Source organism: Ambystoma mexicanum, chromosome 3p, assembly GCF_040938575.1.
Source record: "Ambystoma mexicanum isolate Mex_15411 chromosome 3p, UKY_AmexF1_1, whole genome shotgun sequence".
Classification (NCBI taxonomy): Eukaryota; Metazoa; Chordata; class Amphibia; order Caudata; family Ambystomatidae; genus Ambystoma; species Ambystoma mexicanum.
In genome coordinates this window covers 1223221810-1223241926 of record NC_090925.1, presented here as the reverse complement: position 1 = coordinate 1223241926, position 20117 = coordinate 1223221810, and the positions used below count along the sequence as shown (strand labels likewise).

Sequence of the window (20117 nt, the reverse complement as noted above, 5' to 3'; positions counted from 1 at the left end):
GGTGTCATTCTGTTCCACATTTAGTCCACTTTAATGGTATGCTGGCCAAATCTGCAATTCCTAAGGTGTTTGAAGTTTATTCACTGATGATGTTGTGTATAAGTGACGATTTTGTGTAACTTTAATTTGTAACGCTTTAAATTGGGGTCATTGTATATCCTACAGACATGGGTCTGGTGTCATTCTATTCCAAATTTGGCCCACTTTGATGGTATACTGTCAAAACTGCAATTCCTAAGGTGTTTGAAGTTCATTCACTGATGAAGTTGTGTATAAGTGACGATTTTGTGTAACTTTAATTTGTAACGCTTTAAATTGGGGTCATTGTATATCCTACAGACATGGGTCTGGTGTCATTCTATTCCACATTTGGCCCACTTTGATGGTATACTGTCAAAACTACAGATCCTAAGGCGTTTGAATTTCATTCACTGATGAAGTTGTGTATAAGTGACGATTTCGAGTAACGTTTCATATGAGTCTGGTGGCATTCCGTTCCACATGCATCCAACTTTGATGGTATACTTTCAAAATCTACAATTCCTAAGGCGTTTGAAGTTTATTAAGTGACATTAACTGATGAAGTTGTGTGATGAACTTGTGTAAATGGTAAGTGACGATACCGTAACGCTTTGAATTGGGGTCATTGTGTGCCCTAAAGATATGGGTCTGCTATCATTCCATCCCACATTTCTCCAACATTTCTGGTGTACTTTCCAATTTCCAAGGGGCGGAGTTGCGAATGAAGCAAGCCCTTGGTGGAGTAGCTCTACAAGCGACAAAGTCGCAGAGTTCAATGCGCAGCAATTGCAAGGGGGCAGAGGGGGCTTAGTGCCAAAGGTGTCAGGGGGCGGATCCCCCAGTATAGTAATAAAACTGTTCAAATGGTTACATCATAACAATATCCATTTTATCTTTAGTATCATGTACACAGGATAACCCAATTATATCATTTGAAGGGAGTTTGCCCATGTGAACACAACCTTTGATCAAGGAAATGTATTTTAAACTGTGACTTGGGGCATAGTCCCATTAGTTGTGATCACGATGGAGTCCCTGGTACTATTTAAAGTAGGCAAACTGACAAAAACATACCTAGCGCAGTTACGGGTGTGTCCATATGCCCAAATACATATACACAGTACACATTGTAACATGGGTACAGGTAATATTCTGTTTTAATATTTTAACATTTTCCGCAGAAGTCATGTAAAACACTTACCTTGTTTTCAAATGTGTTATTTCTTCTGTGAAGTCGCATAATCCTTTCATAAAAGCCGATATTGTTTCGGTAGTGAACTGAATTAGTAAAGAAATTGCAATCTGTTCAAAATACAATTTATCGAGGGACGTGTTGGTCTCCTGTATTGCACCTGTGCCATTTTGGCTTCCTTGTTGCTCATGATCGGAACTCCTACTACCTTCAATGACCAAATAAAGCAAACAGAAAAGCATGCCTATCCCGGCAGCTGCGCAGGATCGGCGTCCTCTCTCCTTTGGAATATTGCTGTCATTTTGGAAATTGAAACGTTCTGAGGGGTGGACCATCTGTGGAAACACAACAGCAAAAAAGTATATGAAACCACACAGGATTACATATTTTTTCTAGCAGAAATATGTTCTATTATTTTGGAGGTCATTTTTCTAAGTCCCTGGAGTGTAGAAGCAAAGGATAAAACCAAAGCGTAAGTAGTGCACCCCTTCCTTTTACACACCACTGTATTCCGAAACCATTTGGTGCTGGAATAGAGGCAAGGAAGGGAATGTACGTTTCCGCTGTGCATTGCTCCTCTGCCTTCAAATACCACTTGGTTTCACGCCAGGGTGAGATTTTCCTGCTGGCCCAAAACAAATAGAGTCCCATGGAATCCGCCTGCTTTTAGAACCTGCTAGGAATCCATTGTCAACGTTGTCGGCCATGTGTAAGTGCTAACGTTATCAGCCCCTTCTAAGCAATTAACACTTTTTTTTTTAAATAAACCCTTTTTGTGTTTGAAACAAGTTCTCCTTAAACACAAGATCACCGATTTCGGTATGTCATATAAGTGACCACCATTTTGAATCTTGTCAAGAAACCAAACAAGAATTTAACACGTTCTATGGTTTTAGTTTACGCTGTGCACCTCTATCTATCTTCTATGGGGTCACTAGACATGCGCAGAAGAATACCTCTGTATTGTGATATTGTGATAGCACATTAGGCCAGTGTGGGTCAGTTCCTAAAAATGAGATTAAAGGCTGCATGTTGACATGAGAACAGCAGGGATTCTCCTGAGCTCAGACAGGGAAAGCATACCCAGAGCCACACAGCAGAGACTAGTGTGATCCTGTATTAGAGAATCGTGGCAAGCCAGTTCTAGGCTGATCCAGATGCTGGGTGTGGTGTACGGAGTGCACTGCTAACGAGAACGGACATATAAACTCTTTCCCACAAGAAAGATTGAAGAATGCACGTGTCAAGATAGCAGGAAGGGCATCCACTGTGCAGCCTCTGATAAGGGGACCACTCCAGGGCAGTGCAGGGAGGTGTCCCCAAACCACGCAAGATCAGAGGTCAGTGAATGGCATAGAGCGTCATGTGAAGACCTCCAAGAAAGAGGCTGCAGTCTAGTAGTGCCCACTGAGCCTCCGGAGGGATCCTGGCCCCAGGATCCTATATGGACTCCACTGAGGTAGATGCAGACAGATAAATGACTCGCTAGACGGATAGAAAGTGGGAAACCCAGCCCACAGCCTGGCACATATGGCCCGTTCCGCTCCACTTGGAATGCTGCTAAAACCAGAGAGAGTTGCCTCCATGTAAGAGAGGGCCAGGCACATGTCTGAACACACAAGTCCCAAAGAGCTCATCCCCCTAAGAGTTGTATAGGGCACTGCAAAGGCTTTGATCCTGCTGCCTGGCTGTTTCTGCAACTAGGTTTCCATCTTATCAATTCATTCTCTGAGGTCACTGTGGTACGTACAGTTTGTGCATTCACTAACAACTGGTGTAGCATTTTCACCATTCTTCGGGAATATGTTGATCATGTGCAATTACTAGAGTTGAGAGGCATTTTTGTATGTTTCAGTGCCACAAGGGTTAATGAATTAGCTTAGTGTGCTAAGCACTTGAGATTCGTGGATCCCTTCATTTCTCTGGATTTGGGGGGAGTGCAAATGTGTCTGTACCCAGATCCCAAAATCACTTCAGATGGACTTGAGGACAGATCAAGCTAGTCCTTCCACCCACCACACTGGTCCATTTATAGATGTGCATTCTGTTAGGACAGTTTTTCTAAAGTCTAAAGAGGGGCTTTATTAAACTATACCTTAGGCAATGCAAACTCCAACACTTAGTAAAATGCTGTACCACCTGAGATATTTGGTATCATCTACAGAGCGGCCAGGCTTATCTTAGAGGTAGAGAGGCCTGTAGTTTGGTACAAAGAAATTGTAGCATACATATGGGCCAAAGAAACACTGATACACTGATGTATTGTTTATTCAAAATGCACACAGGCAAAGAATTAATAACCAGCAGGTCGGATGCCCCGCAAGAAGACTGGACATCGGACTATTTATCACACGCCAACATGCATAACTCCTCCATAGGCAAAGGGGATAGCAAGCAATATATATATCGTCCAAAAGTACAGTCCTGATTACATAATTACATATATCATTTACAGAGGTGTTGCCACAGTAATCTCAACAGTCGTTTTCTAGCATCTTGTAAACGACTGTGGACTTCACGTTACATTTTTTCAAAGTGAAAATTGTAAATTAACATTTCGCAGAGTTCACAGAGGTCCCGAGGTAAGTTGGTCTAGGGTCGCCACTTATCACTGTCATGCCTTAATAGTGCTGGTTGCACCCTCTCTGTCCCTAATCTCGCGGCAGTGTGGACCAGGGATGTCCCTAGTTTAGCCTAGGACTCAGTTTGTACTGCTACTGTCTCCAACGCCCATGCAAAACTGGAAGTTGGGACGGTGTCAGGGCCTTTCAACCTTTTCAAATTGAAGTGGCCTCACGTGTCATGACTCGCCGTTTACGCCCCTTCAGGACTTCCTGTTCCATGATGCACCGTACCGCTGGAGCCATACTCTTCTCAACATGGCCGGCGCATCAGCCACACTGCGCTCTAGCGTTTATGCCGGAGCCATGGATTCCTAGAAAAAGGGCACACCCCCGCGGCGCTCTGCGTCTCAACGCTCCTTTTCGAGTTCGCAGCTAGTGTGCTCATCCCTTCCTTTCCTTGTATGATTGTTCCGATACCATCCATATTCACCTTCCTTCATTCCTGGATTTCTGAAGCGACCTGCTGCCTTCTCTGAGGCCGTTCTGCTCATTCCTTCCTGGGCTCCCCTTTCCTTGCTCCCGCGCTCGCAACTCCATTGCAATACTTGCGAGTAGTGTTTCCCTTCCCGGTTCCGCGCTCATTCCCGGACATTGACTGCTCTTACCTTACTGGAATCCTGAACTCTTCCTCTGAGTCTATTCTCTTTCCACGCTGAATTCGGAGGACCACCGGCCTTACCTGTTCAAGTCCCGGACATCCCAGAGAATACAGAAATCTACAAAGAAGAAAGTGACAAAGGACAAACAGGTAAGACCGGGGGTAAAGTGTGACAGTCTGAGACGCCTAGAACTTGATACTGAACTCAATATGGAGGCTGCAGTCCAGGACCTAATGAGAGGAATGCAGGAATTAACAACAGAGGTTCACAACATCAAAGCCGAAAATGCAGCGTTAAAACAACTCGTGCCTTCCCGGGATTCGGCGTTACAGGAAAGTGCTCTGGTCGGGGGCATTATGGACAAGTATGATGGTTCCTCCAAAACACTGCGATCCTTCCTTGATTCATGTTTAGTGCATTTCACATTTAAACCCTACTATTTTTCCACGCCCCGAGCCAAGGTGGGGTTTATAATTGCTCATCTCTCAGGCAATGCCTTAACCTGGGCAACTCCTTTGGTCAATGCTGCAGATCCACTCCTGGACAATTATGACGGGTTTGTGGAAGCATTCAAAACTATGTTCGATCGTCCTGAATAGGTTTACAGTGCTCAGGAGAGGCTCCTAGAATTCCAACAATTGAGTCAAGGCATGCTTTCTTACGTAACGCGCTTTAAGCAGTTGGCTAAAGAGGCCGATTGGTCCCAGGAAGCAAGTTTTACCCTGTTTCGCAGAGGGTTAAATGACGAAATTAAGGACGAACTTGCCAGAGTAGCCCGTCCAAGTTCCTTCCAGCCCTGAAAGACTTGTCCCTCCAAATTGACTTTCGAATCCAGGAAAGAAAGGCGGAAAAGAAAAAACCAAAACAGCCTCTCCAAAGGTTTCCATGGAATATCCTAGCCCTAAGGAAGCGACCACATCGCACTCTCGTGATCCGGAGCCTATGCAACTGGGCTCCATACGGGGTCCAATATCTGCACAAGAAAGGATGCGTAGGATCAACACAGGACTCTGTATCTATTGTGCCTCTGATAAACATATTGTACGGAATTGTCCTATCGCTCCACCCAGGCGTTCGGGAAACACCAGCGCCTGATCTTGAGCGGAGCCCAGCTTCGGGAGAATGTTACTTGCTCTGCCTCTGCTTCTTCCTTAAATGACCCCCGATTGAATACCTTGGTGGTCCTGCAAACATCCTTATCTACCGCCAATAAGGAGACTCATTCCATCCTGGCCCTAGTGGATTGTGGTGCCATGGGAATCATTTTGGACCATGAATAGGCCTTGAAACACAACATTCCCCGAGAAGCTAAGGGAACAATCCAAGCTGTCGAAGGAATTGATGGAAAACCACTGTCTTCGGGACCCATAACCCAGCAAACCACGGAACTGCGGCTCTCAATCAACAATCATCAGGAGATGCTTTGTTTTGACATCGTCAAGGCAACACAATACCCCATGGTTTTGGGAATGCCCTGGCTACAAAAACACAACACGTACATCAATTGGGTGGCCGGATCCTTATTTCTAGGCTCTGAATTCTGTCTGTCCCATTGTTTACCCCAGAACATGGTACAGAACGTGTCTATGGAACTCCAGATCCCCGAACGACCATCCATCTGTGTTTCCAATATTTCCCAAGTACCAGAGATTTACCAACAATACTCGGATGTGTTTTCAACAGATATTGTTCAATCACTACCACCCCATCGACCAGAAGATTGCGCTATCGACACAGAAGATTCTGCAGTGATACCGTTTGGAAGAATGTTTATCCTTTCTGAGCCGGAAAAAAGGGCATTGCAGGAGTATCTGGATACCAATCTTGCTAATGGAACCATTCGACCTTCTAAATCTCCAGCCGGTGCCTCTTTGTTTTTCATGCCCAAGAAGGACACTAGGGAACTTTGACCCTGCCTGGACTATCGGGGACTTAACTAATGCACCCTTAAGGATTGTTACCCACTACCGCTCATATCCGACATATTGGAAGCAGTCCAGGGAGCTGTAATCTTTATTAAACTTGACCTACGAGACGCCTACCATCTCATCCGGATAAGGGAAGGCGATGAGTGGAAGACCGCATTCAGGACCCCCTTTGGACATTTTGAATACCTGGTAATGCCATTTGGCTTGCAAACGCCCGTGCAGTGTTTCAGCGATTCACGGACAGAGTATTTCCGGATATGTTGTTCCTCTTTGTCATAGTGTACTTGGACGACATATTGATTTATTCCAATGATTTCCAGTTACATCAGAAACATGTGACATCAGTCTTACAACGCCTACGAGAGAACAAACTCCTGGCCAAACCAGAGAAATGCGTACTCCACGCCCAAACAGTTCAATACCTCGGGTTAGTTCTGAGTGCAAAGGGAATCGAAATGGATCCCTCCAAGGTTGAGTCTATCCTTTCTTGGCCAGCCCCTACAACAGTAAAACAGATTCAATCCATCCTGGGACTTGCCAACTTTTACCGGAAATTCATTCCCACCTTCTCTGACATTGTACAGCCAATAGACACATTGTTGAAGAAAGACATTTCACTTCATTTGGTCCGAAGCTCAAGAGGCGGCCTTCCAGGAGTTAAAATGGAGATTTACTCAAGGTCCCATCCTGGCTCAACGGGATATCAATAAACCCTTCCTGGTAGAATCAGATGCCTCAGATCATGCAATAGGTGCTGTCTTAAAACAAAAATCCGAGGACAAAGCAGAACATCCCATCGCCTATCTATCTCGAACCTTAACTCCCAGTGAGACCCACTATTCAGTTATGGAGAAAGAATTGCTCGCCATCCGGCAAGCCTTTACTGACTGGTGCCATTTACTCCTTGGTGCCAAATTTCCTGTTCAAGTGCGAACCGATCATAGAAATCTACAGATTCTATCTACAATCCTTGGAATGCAGAAACAGTCACCAAGCTCATTGGGCTTATTTTTTCGCCCAGTATCAGTTTCACATACGTCATGTCCCGGGAACTAACAATGTAATTGCCAATGCTTTATCCAGGCGTGCTGATTACGAGCCAGTGGAGGCCCGCGCCTTTCCGAAAAATGTTCCCTGACACAGTGTTCGTGGCCCAAGCCAACTCCTTATTGGAAAAGGTCCGAGCTGAAACACCATCTTCTGATCTTTGGAAGGATTACCTCAGAAAAAAAACAAAGGTCCTTAGTCACGTAAGATGGATACCTCTTCAAAGATGAAAGACTGGCAGTACCCACGAACATTGAGAACCAATATCATAAACCTCTGTCATGATACCTTCCATTCCGGGCATCGAGGCGTTACTGCTACCCTTCGTCATATTCAGAGACATTTCTGGTGGCCTAACATAATTGATGGAGTAAGGGCATATGTCCAAGCCTGCCCAGTCTGCAGTCAGAATAATATCAAAAAATGAATGAGCAAGGTCAGGTCAATCTCTGCTGAAGAGTAACCACTGCTACACCCTGAGTGGGTGACCCCTTGTGTGGGTGGTCACAGAATTCTCATGAAACTGTTCTTCTGCACAAAAGGGTTTTATTTTGAAGTGCAGTGGTGTGGTAATATACTGGTATTTTAAAAAAAAACAAAGGACATTCACATTTGAGGACATACAACGTGTAGTACCTAAGTACAAATTATCAAGTAGTCAATATTTGAGACATCTACTTGTACAGTTTGTTCATTCTCTATAGGTTCCTTGGGAAGGAAGCTTAGAGAATTCAGTGGAATCATAAACAGGTGGGGGCCCATAGAGTGTGGGCACAATCAAGGGTTGAACAACAACATATAATACATGTCAACACGACAGTGTTTCGGCCATTTTGCGTGGCGCTAGGTGAGCTCTAATGGTGTAGGCCTTCATCAGGACAGGAGTGTCTTTACGAGTGGAGGGTCCTATGTGGTCGAATCCGAGGAGCTTAGTGGCTCAGATTAACAGGTGGAAGGATCCACTTGTTTAGGATGCAGACGTCATCTTGTCAACAGGCGCGGTCACGTCTATTGTCAGTGCATTCAGCTGCCAAGATCGTTGAAGCAGCAGTGTGACGTCTTGGATGTCGAGGATGCAAGTGTGTTAAGTGCAGGCCAGGGCCATGTTGAAGAACAGGGGCCCTGTGGTGGGGTGCAGTCAGAATAAGTTAGATAATAGGAAACCTGCTGGCCTTCTCCATCAACCCACGTTGCCAGATCGTCCTTGGGAAGTAATTGCCACCGACTTCATCTTGGAACTGCCCTCTTCCAAAGGGTTTACCACCATAATGGTTACCATCGATCTATTCACCCACATGGCTCATTTTACCCCATTCTACAAGTTACCTTCAGCCCAGGAAATGGCAGGTATATTTCTGAAGCACATCTGCAGACTGCATGGCCTCCCTTCCAAGATCATTTCAGACCATGGTCCTCAATATATTTCACAATTCTGGAAACACCTATGCCACATACTGGGCATCCAACGTGCCTTGTCTTCTGGATACCACCCCCAGACTAATGGGATAACAGAGCGAGTAAATCAGACCTTAGAACAATACTTGCACTGTTTTTCAGCCAAGGTCCAGGATGATTGGTCAATCTTAATTCCAGTAGCTGAATTTGCCTATAACAATTCAGATCATTCTGCTATTAAGACAAGCCCCTTCTTCTGCAGTCAAGATTTCCATCCATCTGTTCTGCCAACAATCCTACCTCATTCCACCCCGGTTCCATCGGTCGATTCCTGGATTGAAAGACTAGTCACGACACACATGGATGCTAAGGAACATTTAAAAAAGGCCAGAATGGATGTCAAAAGACATGCTGATGCTAAACGGAGACCTGCTCCTGTCTATGGAATTGGTGACAAGGTCTGGTTGTCTTCTAAACTCCTGCCTCGACATCTACATCCTAATAAATTGGCCCCCAAATTCTATGGACCATTTCATATCAAAGAGGTCATCAATCAAGTGGCATATCGACTCCAGTTACCAGACTCCTGGAAGAGGATTCATCCTGTTTTTCACACTTCCCTGCTCAAACCTTATATTGCATCCACCAGATCAGCTCACCGACCCAACCCAGTGCTCGTCAACGATCAGACTGAATTTTCCAGGATTTGCGACTCTAGATACAGAAGAGGTTGGCTACAGTACTTAGTGGAATGGAAAGGATATCCTCCCAGTGAACAAACAAGGGAACATGAATGCCCCTCGCTTAGTGCGAAAGTTCCATCTAACCCATCTGGGCAAACGCGGTGGATCAGGTTTTCGGAGGAGGCCTGCTGTCATGACTCGCTGTTTATGCCCTTTCTGGACTTCCTGGTCCATGATGCACCTTACCCTGGAGCCGTACTCTTCTCAACATGGCCGGCGCATCAACCACGATGCGCTATAGCGTTTACACCGGAGCCATGGATTCCTAGAAAAAGGGCACGCCCCCGCGGCGCTCTGCATCTCAACACTCCTTTTCGAGTTTGCAGCTAGTGTACTCACAGTTCCCTTCCTTTCCTCATATCATTGTTCCGATACCATCTATATTCACCTTCCTTCATTCCTGGATTTCTGAAGCGACCTTCTCTGAGGCCGTTCCGCTCATTCCTTTCTGGGCTCCCCTTTCCTTCCTTCCGCACTCGCAACTCCATTACAATACTTGCGAGTAGTGTTTCCCTTCCTGGTTCCGCGCTCACTCCCGGACATTGGGCCTCATTACAACCTTGGTGCTAAGTGCACCAACTTTACCACCATGGTGTAAACTCTGTTTACACCATGGTGGATGGCGGATTTACTGCCCCATTCCAAGGTGAGTGGGGCGGTAAATCCCCATTTCCCATTCCCATTTTTGCCCCATAGGGCATAATGGGAGTGGGGAAGGCGCTAATTACGCCGCCGTAAATTACGGCGGCGTAATTAGCACCATGGCAGGTTAGCGCCATGGATTTTAACGCCTGCTAAAAGCAGGCGTTAAAATCAGAATCAGGCGTTAAGGGTTAACGGTGGCGTTAACCCTTAACGCCTGAGTTGTAATGAGGCCCATTGACTGCTCTTACCTTACTGGAGTCCTGAACTCTTCCTCTGAGTCTATTCTCTTTCCACGCTGAATTCGGAGGACCACCGGCCTTACCTGTTCAAGTCCCAGACATCCCGGAGAATAGAGAAATATACAAAGAAGAAAGCGACAAAGGACAAACAGGTAAGCCCGGGGGTAGAGTGTGACATCATGGGTCCCCCAGCAACTGCTCCCATGTTTCCAGTCAACAGTCTTGAAACACGGCAAAATATTAATTTTTCTATTTTCGTTCTGGTGCTTAAAATTAGTGCTTTGCAGCACTCGCATTACAAGCTGCATTTTTTTCTTTCCACAGGATATACAGAAGGGTTACTGCATTGCCTTTTAACACTGGTTCCTCCACATAAGCCACTTGCTGACAAAGATGGGTTCAGAGCTCTTCAGTGGGCATTCAGTGTTTAAGCTACCTGATGGCTGACCGTCTCCTGATAATCAGAGGCTATTAACCTTATCTTTGTCACCATTGTAATGTATGCACCCCAAGGGCGCCTAGACTGTTTTTGCTCTCCGCAGGGGCCCCTATACACCTTCAGCCGCGCCTGACTGGAGGCCTATAACATTCCCTATTCATGTGTGTCAACAGTCACTCGTCAATACATGCAGTGCTGGACTGGCCCACACTAGGACTTTCCCTGGTAAGCCTGAGGCTGTAGGGCCTCTTTTAGTGCTTGGGACCGAATATCCAGGCCAGCCTGAGCCAGACTGGCTGGTTTGCTAATCACTGGCAGATGGCTGCTGCATTACTTTCATGCCCGTTGCTCGCCCCTGCGCAGCAATGTGAGAGGCACTGCATGGGGGGAGGGGTGGTGCATCAACCGCACACACCCTGTCTGCTCACATGATCGCATTTGCATCCCATGACATGCGCAGGTGTAGGTTGCGCACCCCGGGCTATTCCCACTACTCTCCTTATTGCAGACACAGGTGACAATTCAAAAAAGGAAAGCTTGCTCCCATGTGTAATGCAGCAGCCATCCAGTCAGTGATTGGCAAACCAGCCAGACTGGCTCAGGCTGGCCTGGATGTTCGGTCCCAAGCAATAAAAGAGGCCAAACAACCCGAGGCCTACTGGGGAAAGTCCTGGTGTCCTGGTGGGCCAGACGAGCACTGGCAGGAAGGGCAACAGTGTGCAAGGGAGATGTGAGTGCAGAGGAGAGAGTGGTATACGTTCAGGAGAAGAGAATCTCAAAACTAGAGATGTTCAGGCTAATAGGAGGGAGTGAGCCACAGAAAGGCAGAGATGGGGGAGAGAGAAGGGTGCAGTGGGATCAAAAAGGAGCTCATGAATCGAGACAGGGGCCACCATTGTGGTACTCTGGCATTTACAGGGTAGAGGCTGGAGAATGGCAGCAACCGAGATAGAGATACAGCAGTTTCTGCTAGCAGGTGGGTGGTTTCCTGGGTGCACGATAGAGATGATATGATATGATAAGTCATTTATAACGCACCTGTACACAAGTGTTTCTAGGCGTGACGAGACAAGGAGGCGGAACAGAGGGAGCACAAACAAGGATCTTACTTGGCCTTGTGTCATTCAGATTGCGCAAGTGCGGGGAGGAGGAGATGTACAGGGAGATCAGAGTATGCCAAGAGTGGTGCGGGGAGATGGCTGTACAATGTACATACAGTCTGGTCAAGGTGTGGGGAAAAGAGGTTTGGGAGCATAATCATCACAGCATGAAGAGATGTTGGGGAGCCATAGGTGTGCAATGAGAGAGAGTGTAATAGGTGTATGCACGAGTGGAGCAGGATCAAAAGAATGGGGTACAACCGAGAGTGAGAAAGAAGAGGAATATAGAGAAGTGTAAGAAAGGGACACACTGCCAAACACTGAGGTGCAGGGAAGAGGCAATAAGGGTAAAGAACAGTTTTGCAAAGCGTGACCCAGAGCAGGGCAGACAAGAGTTATGTCTGGTGATAAGAAGAGAGCGATGTCAACACTGTGTGGAAGGGAAGGGAGAAGTGTAGAGGGGGCATTTAAGGGTGAGAATGTATGAAATGAGGAAGAGATGCAGTGAAAAGGGGGGTGTATGGCAGAGGCAGAAAGACAAGTTTAGGGTTGACTTGTGCAAGGAAGAAAGGGGAGGAGAGAAAGAGAAGGATGTGGATGAAAAAGGAGAGCAGAGGCGTCACACCCACAGGTAGAGACGGACCAGGGGCAGGGGAGTGCAGGGACATATAGTGCATTGTGAGAGGAAAGGAGTCGGTAGAAAAAGAAAGCAATCTACTGTGAATGACATACACGTTCCTGTCCAGTCTAGCAATGGTCACAAACAAGACGACCAGCTCAGTATATCTCAGGGCCCTGCAAAACCTCAACATCAGCTGATCCGGCCTAACTTGCCAAAACTCACACCAATCCACCCAAGCCAGCCAGCCATGCATTTGTCAAGCAGAGTGTGTCAGGGGCAGGGCACAGAGGCCAACAGACCACTGGGAAGTCAGCCACCTACCATGCATAGATTTCTGGAGGAGCAGAGACAGTGTGTGGACTCATTGGGTGCGTGATCACAGCAGTAGAACCTGAGTCCCTGTTAGGAAAGATTTCCCTTAGGTGCAATTTTCCCTCCATTTGTGAACCCCAAACATTTTGCTTTTGTGGGCTTTTGCTAATTTGTAATGGGGAAACTGACACGTCCTTCAGGCTGTCAGTACTGGGGAAATATGTTTCCCTTGGTCTTCGACTATGTTGCCATTTCTTGATAACTTTTTATCTATGTGCCAAGTAGCTTACTGTACCACGCATAGGGGTCCTTTTGTTTTATGGCCCTAGTCACACTCTAAGGATGTTCTGGTGTTTGTGCAAGTGTGCCTAGGACGAACTGGTGGCAGCAGTTTACTTTTAAAGTAGTATTACTTTGTTTTTATGGACCATACCTCGTTTTGGCCCAAGACTGTGGCCAGTGCCGAAAATGGCCGTGCCACAAAGTATTTTGTTCTGTCCTTTTGCCACTTTGTCCCTTTGCCTTCCCCAGGTCGAGAGACCTGGATATTCTTTATTTGGGCATGCAGCCTCCCATGAAAACCACATCTTTTGTGGGCTCCTGCATGCCATGTGTGCTAGTGCGTAGGAAGAGGGTTGGGACTGTCTGGTCCCAATCCACACTACTGCTGCCAATATGTCTGATAGTCCTGAATGACTGGAACCACTGTTGGCCACGACTGGGCCACGCCTGCTGTGCTTGCAAGAGAGCAGATATTCCATTGGCTATTTGAGATTTGAGCGTGAAATTAGTCTTGGATAAGAGAAGGGGCTCTGCATCCATTCCAGGCCGATCAACTGAAGTTCACTCTGAACTACAGAAGGAGCCAAGTATCCTTAACAAAAGAGCCGACTCTAGGAACCTCTGGTGACATGCTAGGAAGGTTTGGCACCCTGACCCCGAATTTGTCCCATCGGACCCCTGCTTTTCCATTGTACCAAGAAGGCAAGCAAGGGCGCTTCACTCCTTTGGAGTAGTGGGAACAACTACTCTCAGCACCTCCTACTTACCCTCGGAAAGAGCCGCTTCAGAAGTGTTCCTGGGCCATCCAGTGAACTATCCAGCTCGAAACTAGGGTATTGCACAGAAACGCTGCCGTCCTGACTTGCCACTCGAGACGTTGGGAATCACTCACTTGTGGTCCTGGGCCTTCTCACACCCAACCTCATTGTCCTAGCTCCTCTGGGCCTTGATTTATGAGAGTGCACCACGCCAAAAGCATTTGTAGTCCCTGTATCACCTGCTGTGGTGACTGTCACTGTAAGTGCCTGCAGACCTGCCCCACTGTTTCCTGAGACGTGCTGCACTGGAACTATCCTTCTCATTTCTTTGAGAGCTGAGAAAAGGCTACTGTCCCACCATAGACGATCGTCCCGTCCTGCAGCCACTGAGAGCCAGAGCGTCCTGAAACTGCAGGGTTAACACCTACAAACAAAGTGGGCTAGACTGCCAAAGTTTGGTTCAGACTGTGTCGAGGGTCGGTGAGTACTCTCATCACCTACCGGTGGCCCCCTGGCACACCCATCTGTTTTTACACACGGGAATCCCTTAAAAGATACTCACCTTCACTGGGCCTGCACTCCCCAGCTATTCTGAACTCAGAAAGTCACTCTATCCGCAAGGGTAGACCCTCCTCAAGGAATAGGACTTTATTCTTCATCGCCTCAAGCCCCTTCCTGTGCAGCTACAGCCCCCAGAAGAGAACCCGCTTTTGGCTTTACGCACGACCGTGCGTTGTTAACGCACTATTGTACATTGAGAGCAAGGCTTCTCACTTCATAGAGATGGACTACATAAGTTAGGGATTGACTATGAAGAGCTGCCTAATTTGATATCTGTGTTGAACTTATCTCTTTCTGTTACAGGTTGTGGTTATTTTCTCCCCTTTCATCAGCATTAGGCTAAACACATTTTTGTATATAGGACACTAGGTTTTGTGGAAAACTTGGCCCAAAGAAGTTTGTGGGTGCGCACCACTAAGGTAGCAGAAACTTAGGTGAATATGAACAATATAATGGCGGATGCAGCCCTGTGGTTAGGCTGGTGATTTTCCACTGTCACCTGAAAAGACTGTATCTATGAATAGTGCTAACCTTACAGACTGCTCTCCTTCATTCATATACCACAACAGTGTCGTATTGATTAATAGAGTTTAAGAGTTAAGAGAGTGAGTTAATAAATATGAGAGACACCTTGTAAGTGTATAAAGTACGGTTCCTGTATTTTTAAATCCAGCATTGGACAGAAGTATTATTTGCATACATTATTGTCCAAATAGAAAAGAAAAGATTCATCCTTTGACAAACAATTAGTCATACATGTAGAGACTTGTGTCACACTTGGTTATTTGCACATATACTAAATATACATTTAGAAAAGAAACTTGGTCACGCCAACACGTATTTCAACCTATATAGGCCGTCTTCAGGGCGTAAAGCTACTGATAATTAGTGCAATAAACATATTCAGTGGACAATCCTAGTTTGCACAGGAAGTCTGGGAAGGGAACAGACACAGCGGGAGGGGCAGGGAAAAAATAGCAGGAGAAAAATGTATTTCGGTAAAAGCATACAAAAAAAATAGAAAATGAATATTAATGGAAAGGTAAACAGAATCATATCATTTTACATTTCAATCATTAACTGTGATTTTAAAAAAAAATTGATATAGCTCTGATTATCCCACTGGAAATCTAGTAGGCATATTTAGATACAAAGTTAGCATACAGTTTGGCACGATCGAGGGCTCCTAACTGATGATGAAAAGACGTTTTTATCTGTAACTAAGCCAATGATGCCTACAATATACTTTCTGCCGAAAATTCATAAACCTTTTCAACATTTACCAACAGTAAGACCGATAATGAGAGGAGAGGGTGGGGCCACAGAGGCACTTGCTGATTATATTGACAGCAGCATCAAAAATCTGGTACCAAAAATTCCAGCATATCTCAAAGATACTATGCATACTCTACAAACTCTGAAGGATATTAAATGGAAAACCACTTATGCTTTGGTAACATTAGATGTGGCAGCACTTTATACATCTATCCCACACACTTTGGTTTTGGAATCAATTGATTTTAGCTTTAGGACATTTTCTGCTTCTCACTACAAATGTACAAATGATCAAAAATCTATTGGACTTTACCTTAACACACAATCAGTTTATTTTCAATGGTGACTACTTTTCACAAACCAAAGGTATAGCGATGGGTGCAAAATATGCCCTATCCCTGGCCAACCTATTCATGGCATATTTTGAGGACAAATATATTTTCAATAATAACCCTTTTCAACACCATATTATCATCTGGAAAAGATACATCGATGATGTTCTGGCCATATGGGAAGGCACAAGAGATGAATTCGAGGATTTTTTAAATGATCTCAATCACAACAATTTTGGGATTCATTTCACAGGCCAAATAGATAAACATGAGATTGTATTTCTGGACCTTAAAATTAAAATAGATGCAGAGGAAATACACACCTGCGCACATAGAAAGGACACTGCAGTCAATTCTATTCTGCATGCGACCAGTAGTCATAAGCGCAGCTTTGTACAAAATATACCAAGAGGAGAATTTCTCAGATCAAGACGGAATAGTAGTCAAATTGCTAATTTCCAAGAAGAATGAAAGTCCATTGGCGAAAGATTTCAGGCAAGAGGGTACTCTAAAGGCCTGATTAGGAAAACAACGGATTCGATTCAAAAAGTGACCAGACAAACATTAGTAGCAACAAAACCTAAAGGAGAGGAAACTGTGTACCCTAACTTTGTAAGCTTCATCACTAAATATTCAAGAGACAGTAAATTAATTTACCAAATGTTGAAGAAGCACTGGCATATATTACTGTTGGATACAGACCTCGCAAACTATATTCCACAGTGTCCAAATATTATCTTTACTAAAGCTACCACTTTCAGAAATTTACTATGCCCTTCCTTCCTCAAATCCGAGCCAATTGGACATGAGCATTGGTTAACTTCAAAGATTCAACCAGCAATATTCTATAAATGTGGAATGTGTAATTTTTGTAAATATACATTATCACCAACGAAAACATTCAAATGCCATGGAGGTTTGGAAATTAAGATTAAGGATTTTATCAATTGTAGATCCAAGTTTGTTGTATACGGAATACAATGTGTTTGTCAAAAAATATATATTGGCAGTACTATAAGAGAAGTACGTTTCCGTATACGAGAACACCTAAACAACTTGAATAGTCAAGACATCAGACTCCCTTTGGCCGCTCATTGGCAAGAACATCATCAAATGGACGATGCAAAAGACATCAGATATGTCGGACTTCAGCAGATCCAACCACATCCAAGAGGTGGGGACAGAGAGTTGAGGCTACGCCAACAGGAAGCAAAAATGATTTGCAAACTTCGATGTTTGTCACTCGGTCTCAATAAGGAACATGAGCTAAATGTCTTTCTGTAAAATGTATGGATACTGAAGTATGTCTAATTTAGGAACACTGCACTAATTAATGTCCCAAATATCAAGTGAATTGTATTCACAGTAAATATGCGGAAAAAACATGTCTGGAATATTCATGCAAGATATGTTGTTAAACATGGCTGTATAATCACTCAATGCTAATAGGGGCCGAGTGACATTATTATGCCAATTTCCAAATGAATAATTAATAGATTCGTCTTGCCTGTATCCGGCAGAAACTCATGCAAACTTGCACATAAAATACAATACGAACACCATCGAATTCTTCCTGTTTAGACCTAGTTGCTTAGCAACTGCGGTCATGTGATCAATCACATGACCAGCTGGGTCCTCCCCATTGGCAGAGGACGAATACTGTCTCAACTATGGTATCAGAGATATTGTATGTTTAATGTTTGACTAATCACCTATTCGTATATTGACCCAATTTGGCCTCAAGTAAACATATTTTGTATACAAATCTAACCCTATGAATGCGGCTTTAATTTGTTTCCGGGTCACGTGATAAATCACGTGACCAGAATCACACACCACGGCACCATAGCAACGGCGAGCTCGCGGCAATGCTTCAGTCACTGCCCGACGGGACCAGACAACAGTCGCAGTATTACAATTGAGCCGGTAAGCTCCCAACGATGATACGCCCGCTACTAACATTAGTGAATGTATTGAATCAGTAAAGCGAACCAAATATGTATATTTTTACATATGCATACCCCTTACCTTTTTCAGAATACGGCTTGAATATTTGATAGATACCAATGCTGGTGAACTGTAATTACTTGAAACTGCAACATTGACCTTTCAGGTAACACCCAAAGTTAAATTTAAACACAAGAGGTGATGGGTTATCTTGGTAAAAAAATGTTAATACCCTATATCTCTCGTACTAGAGTGGAATATAGCTCCACAGGCTTCTTAACATTGAGGCATACTTTTTCTTGTTCCTTTAGGAAACTGATCACTAACAAATACCGACTTTACACGGCCCATGTACCTTATACATTTTGATCAGAGGAGAGTATATGTTTCAAGGACGCTAGGAGGATTTACACATAAGGTAATATACCATGATTCAATCCTTTGAGACACGGGCGCATTAACCTTGAACCCTAAGACCTCATAGTTACGGCAACTTGTTCGTGCAGTTCTTGCTGGATACAGGCTAATTATTTCCTTTGTATTCTTATCAATACTTGGATAGTAAATATAAAAACGTTGGAAACTGTTAGCTAACTTTGTATCTAAATATGCCTACTAGATTTCTAGTGGGATAATCAGAGCTATATCAATTTTTTTTAAAAATCACAGTTAATGATTGAAATGTAAAATTATATGATTCTGTTTACCTTTCCATTAATATTCATTTTCTATTTTTTTTTTGTTTCCTTTTACCGAAATACATTTTTCTCCTGCTATTTTTTCCCTGCCCCTCCCAGCTGTGTCTGTTCCCTTCCCAGACTTCCTGTGCAAACTAGGATTGTCCACTGAATATGTTTATTGCACTAATTATCAGTAGCTTTACGCCCTGAAGACGGCCTAGATAGGTTGAAACACATGTTGGCGTGACCAAGTTTCTTTTCTAAATGTATATTTAGTATATGTGCAAATAACCAAGTGTGACAAAAGTCTCTACATGTATGACTAATTGTTTGTTAAAGGATGGATCTTTTCTTTTCTATTTGGGCAATAATGTATGCAAATAATACTTCTGTCCAATGCTGGATTTAAAAATACAGGAACCGTACCTTATACACTTACAAGGTGTCTCTCATATTTATTTACTCACTCTCTTAACTCTTAAACTCTATTCATCAATACGACACTGTTGTGATATATGAATGAAGGAGCGCAGTCTGTAAGGTTAGCACTATTCATAGATACAGCATTTTTGTATATATGTTACATAGAGAATAAACGTGTGTGGAAAATAGTTTTCTTGATAACTGTGGGTTAATCGTGTTTTGTTATAAAGGCCTGTAATAAATGTATTTTTGATATACATTGTCTAAGGGTAATCTGTGGAGTTTTACTGCGTGTGCTCATTGTGGGCTTCCGATCACTCTCACCCCTCTTGAGACTTAGGGCCTCATTCTGAGTTGGGCAGTAAGGGATACCGGGCACCGGTAAGGAGACCAGTGCCGGTAAACCCTTACCACCCAATTCCGAGGTCCCTTAGCGGGAACCGTAAAGGACGTGTGGTCTGACCACACGTCCTTTACGGGTCCCGCTAAGGGACCAGGGTGCTAATTACGGGCCCGCTATTTGCAGGCCCGTAATTAGCGTCTTCCCCATTCCCATTTGAGCCCTATGTGGGCTCAAATGTGAATGGGCAATGGTTGGTTGAATGGGGATTTACCGGGTCCTCCAGAGTCGGAATGACCCGGTAAGTCCCCATTCAACCAGACCGGACCCAGACCCAGTATTGGAAGCAGCCATGGCGCTAATAGCGCCATGGCTACCTCCAATCTCGGAATGACCCCCTTAGTCTTGACCGCCTGCCAAGCTACTGTAGATTGGTCTGGGTTGTCCAGAAGGTTCCCCTGGTCCACTAAACTAGGGTGGGCTCCTAAACTTCTGCCCACCAGGTCAGAGTTCAGAAATCCATCTTAACAGTCTCCACAAAATGGGAGGAGCCAACACTAAGGGCCTCATTACACGTTGTGCGTTAAGGGATTAACGTTACCGGTAATGGAAT

At 44.6% G+C, this 20117-nt stretch overlaps 1 protein-coding gene across 3 annotated transcripts in view; it reads right to left on the bottom strand.

Moving 5' to 3' along the window:
* The window catches only part of STING1 (stimulator of interferon response cGAMP interactor 1), a 417814-nt gene that overhangs the window by 316642 nt on the left and 81055 nt on the right, over nt 1-20117 (bottom strand). For all 3 annotated transcript variants that reach the window (XM_069652678.1, XM_069652675.1, XM_069652676.1), the window contains exon 2: nt 1223-1548. In XM_069652678.1, the coding sequence (XP_069508779.1) occupies nt 1223-1548 (326 nt within the window). The remainder of the gene's footprint in view (nt 1-1222; nt 1549-20117) is intronic.